The sequence below is a fragment of the Phragmites australis genome, chromosome 7 (genome assembly GCF_958298935.1).
Source record: "Phragmites australis chromosome 7, lpPhrAust1.1, whole genome shotgun sequence".
Classification (NCBI taxonomy): Eukaryota; Viridiplantae; Streptophyta; class Magnoliopsida; order Poales; family Poaceae; genus Phragmites; species Phragmites australis.
Window position 1 is genome coordinate 2141445 of NC_084927.1, and position 14514 is coordinate 2155958.

Sequence of the window (14514 nt, forward strand, 5' to 3'; positions counted from 1 at the left end):
ACTTGAAGGATATTTTGCTAAACAAGCGAAACCTGCTGGATATTGAATTAGTGAAGGTGGTTGAGGAGTGCAGTGCCACCATTATCAATGCTAGCCTCGAGAAGAATAAGGATCATGGATGCCCAAATATTACATGCTCAATTATATCGCATCAACTTGTGCATGCTCTTTGTGACCTAGGAGCGAATGTTAGTGTCATGCTGAGGGCCATTTTTGACAAGCTCAACTTGCCAAAACTCAAGCCACGTCTATCTATTTGGAGATAGCAGATCAAACTCTTCGCTATCATGTAAGAGTTGCTAAGGACGTACTAGTGAAGATCGAAGATTATCTCTTCATGCAAGGGATGGATGTTGACTACAAGAGCCCATCGATACTGGGAAAACCATTCCTAAAGAGTAGGCTGGCAACACCTACATCAATACCCATAGATGACAAATTAAGTGCTGAAGTTTGTAATATAGTCAACATCAAGTTGCTACAGAATAAGACTATGTTTGTTTAGACTTCTATAAGCTGTGACTTCTCCAAAATTCTGCTTCTAGTATAAGCATATTCAAACTTACTTTTAGCTTCTCAAGCTTCTGTAGTAATAAAAATTATTTTTAATTCTCAAAAACCACAGTAAGAAACATGTAGAAATAAACTATTTATTTTAACTTCTGACTATTGAAGAACAAAAATCCATAGAAACCCAAATAAACAGTACATAAATACTAGCCACCTAATCGTTACAGGAAGAATGTTATAGCCAAACAAAAATCAACCTACCCAAATAGTCGACTGCCTACCTACCCTCCTCCAGTCACAAAAATCCAAACCGGCCGGAAGCTGGGCACGCACCGACCCCAGACAGCTGCCACACTGCACCAAACCAGCATGCCACTTCATTTACCACCCCACGCCAAAGCCACATTTACCACGTGCGCGCATGCAGCAGCAAAACCACGTGGGCGGGTCCCATCCCATCCCATCACATCCCATCGCGCGCGCGGCATCGATATATCTGAGCCCACTCCATCATCAAGTTACTACCTACAAAACGAAACGAAACGAACCTGGAAGAGCACTCTTCCTCCACTTGGACTCCAGTAATTTAGCAATGGAGGTGAGCAACATGTAAAGAGGTGCGTTCACTAATCTCGTTTTGGTGCCTTCTATCAGCTAGCTGCTCTCGAGCACTTCCCGCTTAATTTGGTTCTTCCTTTAGGTAATCTAGCTAGCTACTAAAATCCTATTGTTGCTTGGAATAGTCTTATACTATAATTAACATATCACGTGGATGCATTGATGAAAAAAAAATCGGTCGATTAATCGGTGATCGGCAGGGTGACGAGTAGATTAACTTATTGGCTCTAAAATCGGCCGGCTGATTAATCAGTCTGATAACCCGATTAATTGGGTTGACGGGCCGATTAATCCCCTGACTCAATCGCAAAACGACTCGCTCAGCTTCAGGTATTTATATTTGATATTCTTGAGTCTATTGTTTATGTGTTTGATTGAATGAGAATGATTGTTACTAATTTTCTGGAATTTATAGTTTATATTTGAAGGAAATACTCATATATTGTTATTTATTTTACAGATTTATCGTCTTCTAATCAAGCATTCATCATCAAAACTACGATATCAAACCATCGAGGTAACACCTTGCTATCCTAGTTAATTCTTAGCATCTTATATATGTTTACATAAGTATTGTATACCAACCGATTAATAATCGACAGATTAATTCAGTTAATCCCCGATTAATCCCTACTCCCTGCCGAGCAGCTACCTATCACCAATTTTTTGAGCAATGTGTGGATGCATGTTGGTTTGATGCTTAATTGGATGATGATTATGACCATTGATGCCTTATGTGATGAATTTATGCTAGAAATAGCTGAATTTTAGGTTCTGAGCCCAATAACCCTAATTTAGCACTTGCAGCTGCGAAGTAGTAGGAAGCAAGCACCTGCACAACTACTCCTACCATTTATTCAGAGAGATTCAGATCCATGTGTTTGCTGACCATAACCATTTGCTATTTGGCGGGAATGGAACGATCATTTCAACGTTTTCCATCGTATAGACTTGTAGATTGACAGAGTGATGCAGAGCCACTGCCGCACGTCACTTTACAAGCTGTGCATTGCATCCAGTGCACTCGGGCCGTGAGCCTGCACCGCCGACATTGGAACGGTTTCTAATTTTACAGAGCATGCAAGCAATGCACTAGTACCATCAGACATCTTCCTAGCCTTGCCGAGTGACGAGCTGAGTGACGGTAGTACGCAAGCAGCCTAGCAGCCCTGCGGAGGTGCTTCTCGAGCGCATCCTGCTCAACGCCGGCGTGGAGGTGCGCCCGCGCCGCCGCGCCCAGCCGCGCACGAGGTGTCCAGGTGAGCGAACAATACCTCGCCCACGCAGATCCGCCTCTCCTCCACCGTTGCTCATGGCCATGCCGCACACGCAGCTCCGTGGGCGCCCTCCTCTGCGTGGCAGGCGGCGGCGGCCCCTGTTCTGTGCTTGCGGTGCGCTATGCTGTTGTGCCGGCGATGGGTTTTGGATTTAGGAGCAGTTGCAACTTGCAATTATACATACACACACTCTCCCACACTGTCGGGCGTACCAGGCTATCCGAGGAGAATTTTTTAAAATATATCATCTGAATAATAAAATGACAAAATTAGGCTCCTGTTTCAAAATATAACAAAGAGTAACAAAACTAGTCATCCTCGTCCACCCAGCGGGCGATAGATTTTTAATGTGGCGGGTGACGTGGTGCCGGCAGAGTAAAAATTCGCTGGCCAGCAGACTTGTTTTTAGCCCAACAAAGGTTGCTGATTGATTTTTTTTTTGAGGTATTTAAGCATTCAATAATAGTTGGCTGGATATTTTTATCGCCGTAAGTCAACATTTTAGTGTCTTCCGGGTTTAGGCTCTTTATATCCTAGACAATGGAAGAAGCAACAATGTTTCCATCAAGACTGAAATTGCCCGCAGTGGCATGTAGCACATACAAGAAACATGGCTTGGGGAATTTAAATTATGGTCGATACATTCATTTGAGTCCAACTGGGGATATTTCCCGTTGGTCTCCTTCTGCTCCTCTCGGCGATGAAGGCGAGCCTCCCGCTTCTGAACTTCCTCCTCCTGCCTCTTCAGTTCCTCCTCCCGCCTCTTCAGTTGCTGCTTTGACGTTTCTCCTGCATCCTAAGCAAATAATCGTCTCTTGTTTCGGCCACCCTGACCATGCTGGTATGGCGGACAAACATGGTCGATCCACTGATGAAAATGACAAGGCTGTGTTACCATTGCGCAAGAAGAGTAGTTAAAAGTGTAATGTATAAAATTGAGAAATGAAGACGTTACCCTGAAATCGTCGTCTAGTTTCGGACACATGAAAATCTCCTTCCATATGTCGGTGGTTCGAATGAGGTCGGCATCTGCACTCGGTCACCACAGCAACACAGTGGACAGTCATGCCAGTTTGGCACTCCACCCGGCTGGCTCGTCCAACAAGGAGCACTTCCGGAAGACATGGTAGCACGCTAGGCCTGGCATATTGAAATCACAGCAATATTCCATAAAATACCCTTGAAAGACATTGTAAAAGACGGAATTAGTTAAACAGGTACCCCGGGCATTGGAATTAACAGAAACATCTGAAAAGTACGACATGAGTAGGTTACATGGATCTGTATGCATCCTTGTCGGACTACATCTACGGTACAAATGGCAACATGCATGGACCATGTACCCTAGCCCTAAATAAGATACCACAAGTTACAATGGCATGTATTATACACGATATGGGTAACTTAACCATGTACCGACGCTAAACCTAATATATCTTAGGGAATGTAACTACCTAGGGATGGAACTGAAGCTCTACTGAGTGTAGCGGGGATATATCCCCTTCCTCAGATCTTTAGGTCTAGCTGCCTTAGCGCGACAAGCCCTCTCGTGCTTCCTCTCCTTATCTGCCTTACGTGCCTTCGCTGCGCGAGCTTCAACCTCCTGCCTTGTCTTGCGTTCCTCCTCTCGGTTCCTCTTGCGCTTCTCCTCCTGCTCTCGCTCATATTCACGACGTTGGAATACCCCCCTCCGCCATGCACACTCATACAGGACATAGTCCATATGAGCCTTGGATTGCCCATGGTCTATCCATTGCATAAAGTCAAAGTGGTGGGGGAGTCTATGTCCAATAAGAGCAACCATTAGTGACATACATTATAGAGTTCTGGATATAGTAAATGAGGAGGGGGTACATTGTAGTTTGAATGCCTCCGAGGGGAGTACTCCTAGTTGGCACACATGAAGAATCATCTACCATAGGTGTAAGACATATCTTGCGACACCTTCACGACGCAAAGGTCGCTACAAAAGCACATTGAAACATGGACCACTTTGGGACTTTGGAAACAGTCCCTCTCACCGTCTTCCTTAGGGGGGGGGGGGCGTCTGGAACCAGAAGAGGCCATGGTCTGTGTTAGTGGATGTTGAGGTGAAATAGTTTCAGTAGGTTGGGAGTGCCCTCCACATGGTTGTTGTCCCCTTTTATAAGCATAAGCAGGGGTGGTGCATAAAATAAGTGTATGAATGAATGATACTCTGAAAAGTCTACTCGGTGTAGGGATTAGTGATGTCCTAAGAGGGGTGGTGGGGGTGAATTAGGACACTTAGAAACTAATAACTCCAAAAGTTAACAAAGATAAATTTATCTTAATTTCTATCTAAATATACTTTAAGTTTATCTAGTGTGTCTACTCTACCGCTTAAAAGGATTGCAACCTACTATAGCAATGTAAATTGCAAGTATGTAAATGAGAAAATATAAATAATGTAGAGAGACAAACTCGGTATAAGGGACTTTTATCCCGTAGTATCAGTGGCATACAAACCACTCCTAGTCCATGTTGGAGCTCTACAAAAGATATGCTCCCGGTAGCCAAGTCTCTTCCGGTCACGGCTCTTGAGCTACCAAGTCACCAAGATAAGGTCTCAAACACGATGAGCCACCAACAACACACGGTTAACATACATACCTCTAACACTACTATATAATGTTTTATCCCCTTAATTCGAAATAGTTTTCTATTAATGTTCTTTGTTTCCCCTTAATTAGTATGTGCTTAAGGCTTTTCAACTCGAATATGAGTAACCGAAAAGTTGCTTAAATCTACCCAATAGGGACCATGTCTGACTTGACTAGGACCATAAAAAACTTTAAATATTTTTGAATTTGACATATCTAAGATGTGCAAATATTTCAAGTTAAACCACTATAAGTTCATTCACTAATCATCCACTAAATTACCAGAGAATGATCTATAAATATATAATAATTATCCATTATTTGGAACCTCCATTCTATATAATTTTGACAAAGTATATAAATAGTACCGATACGTGCGTTCGCTACATATTTTACTAACTAATGACAACAAAGGTACTTAAAAATAACTACTCATTTAATGCCTTAAAATTCCTATCACTATTTCATATGCAAAGATATTGTCTAAACAAAATTCTAAACCCCTAAACTACATTTACAACTATAGCACACTACAAAGCAATACTAAATCACTAACCCTAATCTAAAGTCAATTTCTAGTATCCTGCCATGTTCCAAACAAAATAGTAGGAAAAAGCTTTTACCGATGAATGTCGATTAATGATGACGAACACGAGCAAAAATTCCCCTTCCCTTCTCCCTCTCCTCCCTTTCCCTTCCTCTTCCTCTCCTCTCTCTTCCTCTTCTCCTCTTCTTCCCTTCCTCTCCTCTCTCTTCCTCTCCTCCTATTCCCTCTGCTCCTCCTCGCCGCGTTTGCTCTCGGCTTCGGCCGATTGAAACAAGCCGAGAGGAGTTGGCGCGGTGCCCTGTTGGTGACTTCTAAGCACACTTAGTTTGAACCGCAAGCGCACAATGTCAGCTATAGCTTTTTACCCAGAGTATTCTAAGGTTATCATATCCATAGAGACTAACAAAGAACAAACTCAAGAGAATCTACTCTACACCATCTAATTGATCCTAGCATGAAAGCAGTTGCATATAAAGTGAGAGCGAAGGCAAAGTAATGGTGAAAGTGAGCACAACAGCGAGAGATAGAAAAAAAAATCTAGCCAATCTTAGCAAATCTAGATAAACTAGACAAGAATGCCTTCACCGCATGATAGACATAAAGATCCACTAGTTGAGGTTCAACATAAGAAAGATTATCTCAAGGTTACTCTAGCCTATGTAAACCGATATATCTATCTTAATTCATCACCTAGGGCTTCGACTTTTCATTCCGACCTTGTCATGGAAGTAGACTAATCTTATCATCATATTCGGAAAGAACGCTAACAAGCGAGCCTTAAATATCGCAAGGGTCGGCAATATAGATCTAATCACCGCGATTACAACTATACTGCTCTATCGCCTACCCTATGAATTAGACGAAGAAAGAAGAAAACTTGTGATAAGTGTAAACCAAGTAGATCAAAGGTAACCCATAACCAGGAGATAAGAATCTTTATTGAAAGATAGATTGATACATCACCATTAGAACAAACCTTAATGTAGATCCAAAGCTGCTCTAGAACCTTGGTCTAATTAGAACCTAGGTACTTAGAACATAATTAGAGCATGGTGCTCTAATCCCTTGTTAATTACCTAGCTTATCTAATTAGCCATCTAGACTAATCTAGCACAAGTCGACTAATTTAGACAACTAGAGGCTTCTAATTACTCGGCGCCCTAGGTGGCTCTAATAATAGGTTTCGTGATTTAAATTGTGAATTGGTGTGCTTTGGTGCCAAGACTTGTTACATATTTATAGGGGGAGTAGGTCGGTTTGGTTGGAGAGTCCCTGGGGGAGCCGTCCCCAGGCAGTGGGGCCCACCTGGGTCTTTTCGCTTCGGGACTCCTTCTGATTGGTTGCTCTGATCCCCTACTCTGATTCCATGCCAAAATTGAGGTTCCATGACCATGAAAACTTCTGGAAACTTGAGTTTGAGTCGCGTACGTTAGCATTTACCTATCCGGCAAAGATTGACTTGTATTTCGGTGGAAACACTTCCTTTTTTTCCGGAGATTTTGCATATAGCTTCTGGAAGGTTTTCACGTTGGTTTCTCGGCAGGATCTAGGCCAGGGCCACTGGGTCGCCCCCAGATGGCTAGGCCCACCTAGCCTAGTCTACCTCGATTTGCATGCTAGATCTTGGGCTTTCGTGCTTCTTCCAAATTGAGCCTTTTCAGTGCATTTTGTTGCCTTTTGAGGATATTATGCAAAATGCTTTCAAAATGACAACATACTCGAAAATCATCAAGATTAGCTTTAATAATGCATAATCATGTTGCAAATCAAGCCGTAAATTGACAGAATTAGGCACTAAAATGATACAATATCGAGTGCCAACATGGCCCCTAAAAGCGTAGCAATTTTCGCCATATGGTACCACAACAATAATATTGTCATCCCATCGAGTGGCGAAAAGCTGCTGTTCTAATGTGGCAAATTTTTGACACCCGTTATGATGATAATAGTATTGTTGCAATACCGTATGGCAAAAATGGGGGGGGGGGGGGGATTATACAATTTTCGCCATATTATTTTCGTAATTCACTATTAAATAATGACTATTTAAAAAAATCGATGACTTTGCAAGAAAAAAGATAAAGAAATAATGAGTGACTCAGATCCTTGTCATCTTTTTCTTTCGTCGATGCAATCACGTGTAACAAACGTTTTCGTTTTTGGAGATGGCATGCAACAAACATTAATATCACTTACCTACTGACTCAAGATCCTAATATATACTACTAGAAGTACATTGCAGAGCAAATTAAAGCAGACAAAGTTGCAAAACTATGAAGAGGCGGAGCCTCCCCGCGCCGTCTGCAGTGGTCGCCGCGGCCGCAGTCGTCTTCTGCCTCTCTGCCGCGGCCCTACCGCCGACGGCTGCAGCCGTCGTCGAGCACACCTTCATTGTAAGCATGACGTGCTTTCATGGCTTTGATCTCCACCGTTGATCCTTTCAGCATACTGTTAATCAGCATCCATGCATACTGGATTTGAACAAGGCAACGAGACTGTATATATGCATGCTTGATTATTTGTTGGAACATGTATACATGTGTAGGTGAGCCAGGTGAATATGACGCACTTGTGCAAGGAGACGCTGGTCGCCGTGGTGAACGGGCAGCTCCCGGGGCCGACGATAGAGGTCACAGAGGGAGACTCAGTGGCCGTTCATGTCGTCAACAAGTCACCCTACAACATGACAATCCATTGGTAATCAATCAATTAAGCACCTAGTCAATTACTCGAATGATTCCTTTGTTCCAAAAGAAAACGGCTCCCTAGCTGTTACACTTGAAACAAGACAATTTTCATTCACTGCATATGGATCCGATCGGCGTGTCATTTGCTTGAAACTTAGTGTAGTAAAATTGATGATTCCGTTCTTGTTTTTTTAGAAAAAGTTTCTTTTGTGTTTTGTGATGTAGGCATGGAGTGAAGCAGTGGCTCAACTGTTGGGCCGATGGGGTGCCGAAGATTACCCAATGCCCCATCCTGCCGAACCACAACTTCACCTACCGGTTCGACGTCGCCGGGCAGGAAGGCACCCTGTGGTGGCACGCTCACGTCCCCTGTCTCCGGGCGACCGTGCATGGGGCCTTGGTTATCCGGCCGAGACTCGGGCCCGGATCCTACCCGTTTCCTATGCCGCACAAGGAGATCCCCATCATTATAGGTTCGAGAATTGTTCTGCATTTCACCGTCGTCTAAGCTAGATATAAGCAAACTGGCCTGCATGCTGATTTTTAATTAAACTATTTCTCGACTCTGGCACGGTTGCACAGATCATACATAGCTAGCAGGCGTGCTATATATGCTTTTGGTAATGCATGGCAGATAGGTTCTGGCTCAACTGTTGTTGTTGTTGTGATCTTGGTAATGGCAGGGGAGTGGTGGCAGGTGGACCTTGCACAGGTGGGCTTCCACTTGAAGAACTATATGAGTGATGATTACTTTAGTGCATCCACAATCAATGGCAAGCTTGGAGATTCCTACAACTGCTCTGGTAATCAAATTATTGGGTATTTATATGTCCATGTTGAAAACGAAGCTTTGTTTTTCATTGAATCAAGTGCTTCAAATCAACTCTGCAGGCGCCATGGAAGATGGCTACGTGCTGGACGTGGAGCCCCGCAAGACCTACCTGCTACGAGTCATCAACGCTGCGCTCTTCTCCGAGTACTACCTCAAGATCGCCGGGCACAAGTTCACAGTCGTCGCCGCCGATGCCAACTATGTCAGCCCCTACACCACGGACGTCCTTGCGATCGCGCCCGGTGAGACGGTGGACGCCCTTGTGGTCACCGACGCGCACCCCGGCAGATACTACATGGTCGCCCTGCCCAGCCAGGCGCCGAAGCCCGACCCCCAGAGCCCAGTGTTCATCAGCAGAGGCACAGTGCAGTATAGCAACAGCCACATCCCTGGCAATGGCGCAGCAGTAGTCCTGAGCTCATTTCGCGGTGAAGAAGGAGGAGGAGGAGGAGGTCCAGCCGACGATGTGCCAGCAGTGGCACCTGAGATGCCTGACACGCATGACTCGATGACATCATTCTACTTCCGTGGCAACCTGACCAACGTGCGGCGCCCGTCGGTACCGACGCGAGTTGACGAGCGCCTATTCATCACACTTGGCCTTAGCTCCGTCTGCCGGCGAGGCCAGTCCTGCAAGAAGAGCGACGACGATGACAACTACATGGTCGTGGCGACCATGAACAACATCTCCTTCCAGCTCCCCGAAGCGACGACACCACTGCTCCAACTGCACTACTACAACATCAGCGGCAAGGACACGTTGCAAGAACTTCCTGACAGGCCACCGACGGCCTTCAACTACACCGACCGCGCTTTGATCCGGTCGGGACCCAAGGAGGCGCAGCTAGAGCCGACGTCCAAGGGCACGATGGCACGGCGGTTCCGGCAGGGAGCATCGGTGGAGGTGGTGTTCCAGAGCACGGCGATGATGCAGAGCGAGTCCAACCCAATGCACCTACATGGGCACGACATGTTCGTGCTCGCGCAAGGTCACGGCAACTATGACGCGGCCAAGGATGTGGCGAGCTACAACCTTGTGGATCCGCCAGCGAGGAACACCGTGCAAGTCCCGAGGCTCGGATGGGTCGCCGTTCGATTTGTCGCGGACAATCCAGGTGTGTACATGATTTACATGTCTCACTGTTATATATATTCGTCAGGAATGCTACAAATAAATTGGAAACATGAAAACTCTATCAGTTTAGGCGGTAGATCTATGAATAAGTATCCTATAATATATCACTGGTCTCGTACACGTGAGGTTAATTTAGACATCATTCACAGCACTATACGTGTCCATCCTTGAATTTAATTAATTGTTAGTTACTTATGAACGTGTCATCACCGTCAATTGTCGCGGACAATACAGGTGCATAGAAGATTTATTTGTCCGGTATATTTGTCAGGAAAGCTACAAATTCAGTGGAAACCTACAAACTCTTTCTGTTTGGGCTCTAGATTGATGAAAAATAACCTACCTTACCAGCTGGTCTCATGCATCTGAAGTTTAGACCTTATTCATAGCATGATACATGTCACTTTATTAGCTCCTTTATTTTTTTCAACCGTGCATTTCATTAACCCATCCCTGAAATGAATTGTTAGTTATGCCACGTATCACCCAATAATTGGGTCTAGATCAACATGAATAGTTCTGAAATAAAAAAATACATGGGCCCGCTTCGCGGTTCAATTTCAAGCTTAAACTCAATCTATTTGGAGAGGAACGAAAATAAGAAAATTGTAAATACCAACAAATAAAAAAAATGGAAAATGAAACAAAGGAGTAAACTTATTATCCATAGCAAATTATTTTTCACCTGAAGCCTAAATTTTAAAGGGTTTTATGACTATATCCACAGCTTTTTTGAAGAAAAATATTTCATGCTTATTTGCTGACGTATAAAAAATTATTAACATTTCACTTAATCTATTGATTTCTTTAGGTATGCATCCATATTTGTTAGTCGTAGTTGGAGTGCCGAAGCAGCACCCCCAATTCCTAATGCTTTGTCTTTTATGGTGTACAGGGATATGGTTCATGCATTGTCACTTTGAGTTCCATCTGTCTATGGGCATGGCGGCATTGTTCATCGTAGAAGATGGGCCAACAGTGGACACATCCCTTCCCCCACCGCCTGCAGATATTCTTACATGTGACCCTAATGATGGTCTTATGCCAAACGAATTCTACCTCCAAACTAAGGAAAGTGAAGTCCCAAACATAGATGGAGTTTAGAAGATAATTTCGACCACTGGCTTTCAAATAAACCAAATAAACTTATGAATTATGAACGTGTATTTGAAATAAAATATGAAACTATAACCGTTCTAAATATTCATCAGTATGATGTTCACCTACGCATATTTTTTTTTATCCAAATTGTATCTGTACGACATTCATCCGTGACTTTTGTTGCTATATTTCAAGAACTTTCGTAATCTCTCACCGCACAAGTTTACTATGATCCCGCCACTCTCAAAATGCTCGCACTACTACAGAAAATATAATAATCGACAGTGATAATATCACTGCCGGTTGGTACCATAAACATGCATTTTATATAAAGATACATCACTATCGGTTGACATTACCAACCGGCACTGAAGGTACCAATACCGGTTGGTAACATCAACCGGTAGTTATGTGTATTTTTACCCCGCGTTGCTTTGCTAGCTCCAAGTCTCCCACAACCACACATTTCCACCTCTCCACTGACCGGGCCGTACATGGCCGGCGCTTCCTCACCAATGAGCCGCCACCACACCGGCTATCGTCACCGCCTCGTCCCGGCCCCGACCATTGTCACCACGCTGCCATCCCCATCACTCTCCTCCACCTCACCTCTGGCCCGGACCGGCCATGCCTGAGCCACCTCGCTGGGGCACTGTCCGAGCCCACCTCATCCTTCGGCCCCAGCCACCTCGTCCTCTGGCTCTGCCCATGCCCCGGCAGTGCCTGAGCCACCTCTCCTCCACCTCACCTCTCCGGTTGTGCCCGAGGTACATCTCCTCCCACATTGCCGCCGGCCATGCTGAGCCACCTCTCCTCCACATTGCCGCCGGCCATTCATGCTACGACAGCCATAGTCCCCCCACCGGCCATTCTCACCACGCAACGGCCATCGTGTGCCTCCGAGTGTCAAGCGTGTGTGTTGTTTTTTCATGCAATTGTACATGTGCTGTTGTTGCTGTTACCTCTGGTTTGGTACAGGATTTGTGGATCAAATCGTGCAAGGTGGTTTGCTTGTTAGACAGTTAACAGCAAATTTGGCTGGAAATTTTTTATCTGTTGTGCTTCCGCTTTGGGCCGAAAGGAGGATGTGTTGTCTCTACATATACATCCGTTATTTCTGTTGTGGTGGGAGGGGTTGTGGTGAGAGTAACAAGACACAAATGATGGCGGTCAGAAGAAAGACAACGTAACCGTCCGGATAAGACTGATCCCCGTTGAGTCGATCAAACTGCGATGAGTTGCTTTATTGTATAAGTTAGAGAGTCTGTGAGGTGTCGAAACTCAATTGTCCGAGTAGTTTGTTATGTACTTTGCATAGGTATTTTCTTTAATTATGTAGTTTGTCATGCCCCATTTCGAATCGGAATATATCAAAACACGTATTTAAATTTAACTCGATCTCTTCCCAAAAATCCTAATCTGACTCAGATCGGATGTTCCGGTCATATCGGAATGTCCGATTGTTTCAAAGATAAGGCCTTCGGTTTGGACTAAAAATATTTAATCGAATGTTCCGATGCTAACATCGGAAATTCTGATATGGTCGGAATGTCCGATTTTTCCAAATATAGAGCCTTCGGTTTGGACTAAAAATATTTATTAGATATTCCGATGCTAACATCAGAAGTTTCGATATGGTCGGAATGTTCAATTTTCAAACATTGATGCTTTAGTCTAGACAAAAAAAATTAATCGGATGTTCTGATATGTTGAAAATTTTCAGATCCAAAACTCTCTGTTAACATCAGAAGTTCCGATATATTTGTCAAGAATATATATTAGTATATCTCATAAATGCAATACATGAAGAAGTCACCGCAGCCGGGACAAAGTTGGACTGAATTGTAGAAATCCTAAAAAGATTTACCTCACCAGATGGTCTGGTGCTCTAGATGTTGAGCTAACTGGAGTATATTTGACAAAGGGGAAGAGGCCTGAAGACCTCACCGGAAGGTCCGGTGATTAGCAAGTGTGCTCACCGGAGCATTTCTTCCAGAGAAGCGTGCCATGATAAAGAATGAAGGCTAAGCATTACCGGATAGTTCGGTGATCAAAGCATGGCAACATCGAGTGTTTCTCTCCAAAAGGCAGAATAGAACAACCCACCGGATAGTCCAGTTATCAGAGGAAGATACACACTGGAGTATTTCCATCATAGAAGGTTGCAGCCGTGGAAGATCGAAGATCAACACGTCGGAAGGTCTGGTGATGAAGCAATGCTACACCGGATAATGAACAGTGCAAAGAGGTAGAACGAAGTTCAAGACATCGAATGATCCGGTAATGAAGGTTGTGCATACCGGAGCATTATTTCCATAGGGTTGTATTATCTCAGATGGTTGAGGATAACTCATCGGATAGTCCGGTGATGAAGTGATGAGCACCGGAGAATACACCAGAGTAATTTACTCAGAGAAGAAGTTGGCTCGAATGGCTAAGGGTATACTCACCGGAAAGTCCGGTGATGAAGAAGAAGTATACACCGGAGTGTTCGGTGTTCACAGAGGCTTGCGTGGGGTTCCAACGGCTAGTTTGTTAGAGTGTACTCACCGGATGATCCGGTGTTAACAACTTTTCTGAGCTGTTGGGCTAACGGCTAGTGCGCGAGTTTGAGGCTATAAATACCCCTCCACTCAGTCATTTGAAGTTACTGGAGTCCTGAGAAGACATACAAGCCACCAAAGTGTTTAAAGTGATCATCTAAAGTGATTAAGCATAAGATTAGTGAGTGATTAGTGCTTATAGGCCTAGAGAGAGTGTTGCTAGGTGATTGCTGCCTAGAGAATGGATCAAGTAGTGATCCAAACTTGTACCTCTTGGTACGTCGGTGTCTTAGAGTTTTGGTGACTCACCGGTAACTTGAGCCGGAGTTGCTCAAGCTTGTTGACCCTCCGACTTGGTGTGGAGTGGCGGCAAGACACGTGTACAAGGACGCAGAGACTCTTGCCTTGGTGACTCAAGTTTCGAAGTGATCACGACGGTGAGGAACCGGAAGAGACGTTAGTGGTGAGATCTTACCTTGGTGGCTCATCCGGTTGGAGATCTTATCTTTGTAACTTGGTGGCTCAAAGGCCATGATCGGATGCTGACTGAGAGTATATCCTTTGTGGAGCTCCAACGTGGATTAGGGGTGGCATTTATGTCATCAATATCACGGGATAAAAATCTTTGTGTCGAGTTTGCTCC

General features: G+C 44.4%; 1 protein-coding gene across 3 annotated transcripts; it reads left to right on the top strand.

Moving 5' to 3' along the window:
* The first annotated feature begins 997 nt into the window (after positions 1-997).
* Positions 998-11541, top strand: LOC133923859 (laccase-15-like). 3 transcript variants are annotated; one of them, XM_062369136.1, is made up of 8 exons: positions 998-1127; positions 1589-1645; positions 7806-7966; positions 8119-8270; positions 8486-8733; positions 8944-9063; positions 9152-10207; positions 11123-11541. In XM_062369136.1, the coding sequence occupies exons 3-8, from the start codon at positions 7847-7849 to the stop codon at positions 11329-11331; spliced, it is 1905 nt and encodes a 634-aa protein (XP_062225120.1). In that variant the 5' UTR covers positions 998-1127; positions 1589-1645; positions 7806-7846; the 3' UTR covers positions 11332-11541. The 3 variants fall into 3 exon arrangements, with proteins under 3 accessions (XP_062225120.1, XP_062225119.1, XP_062225118.1); XM_062369135.1 differs by having other exon boundaries at positions 7816-7966; XM_062369134.1 differs by having other exon boundaries at positions 999-1127; positions 7803-7966.
* Positions 11542-14514: the final 2973 nt, after the last annotated feature.

Coding starts and splice junctions, on each gene's coding strand:
- LOC133923859 (XM_062369136.1), top strand. CDS start 7,847: ATGAAGAGGCGGAGCCTCCCCGCGCCGTCTGCAGTGGTCGCCGCGGCC. Junction 7,967..8,118: donor TCGTCGAGCACACCTTCATT/GTAAGCATGACG, acceptor ATACATGTGTAG/GTGAGCCAGGTGAATATGAC. Junction 8,734..8,943: donor GGAGATCCCCATCATTATAG/GTTCGAGAATTG, acceptor TGGTAATGGCAG/GGGAGTGGTGGCAGGTGGAC.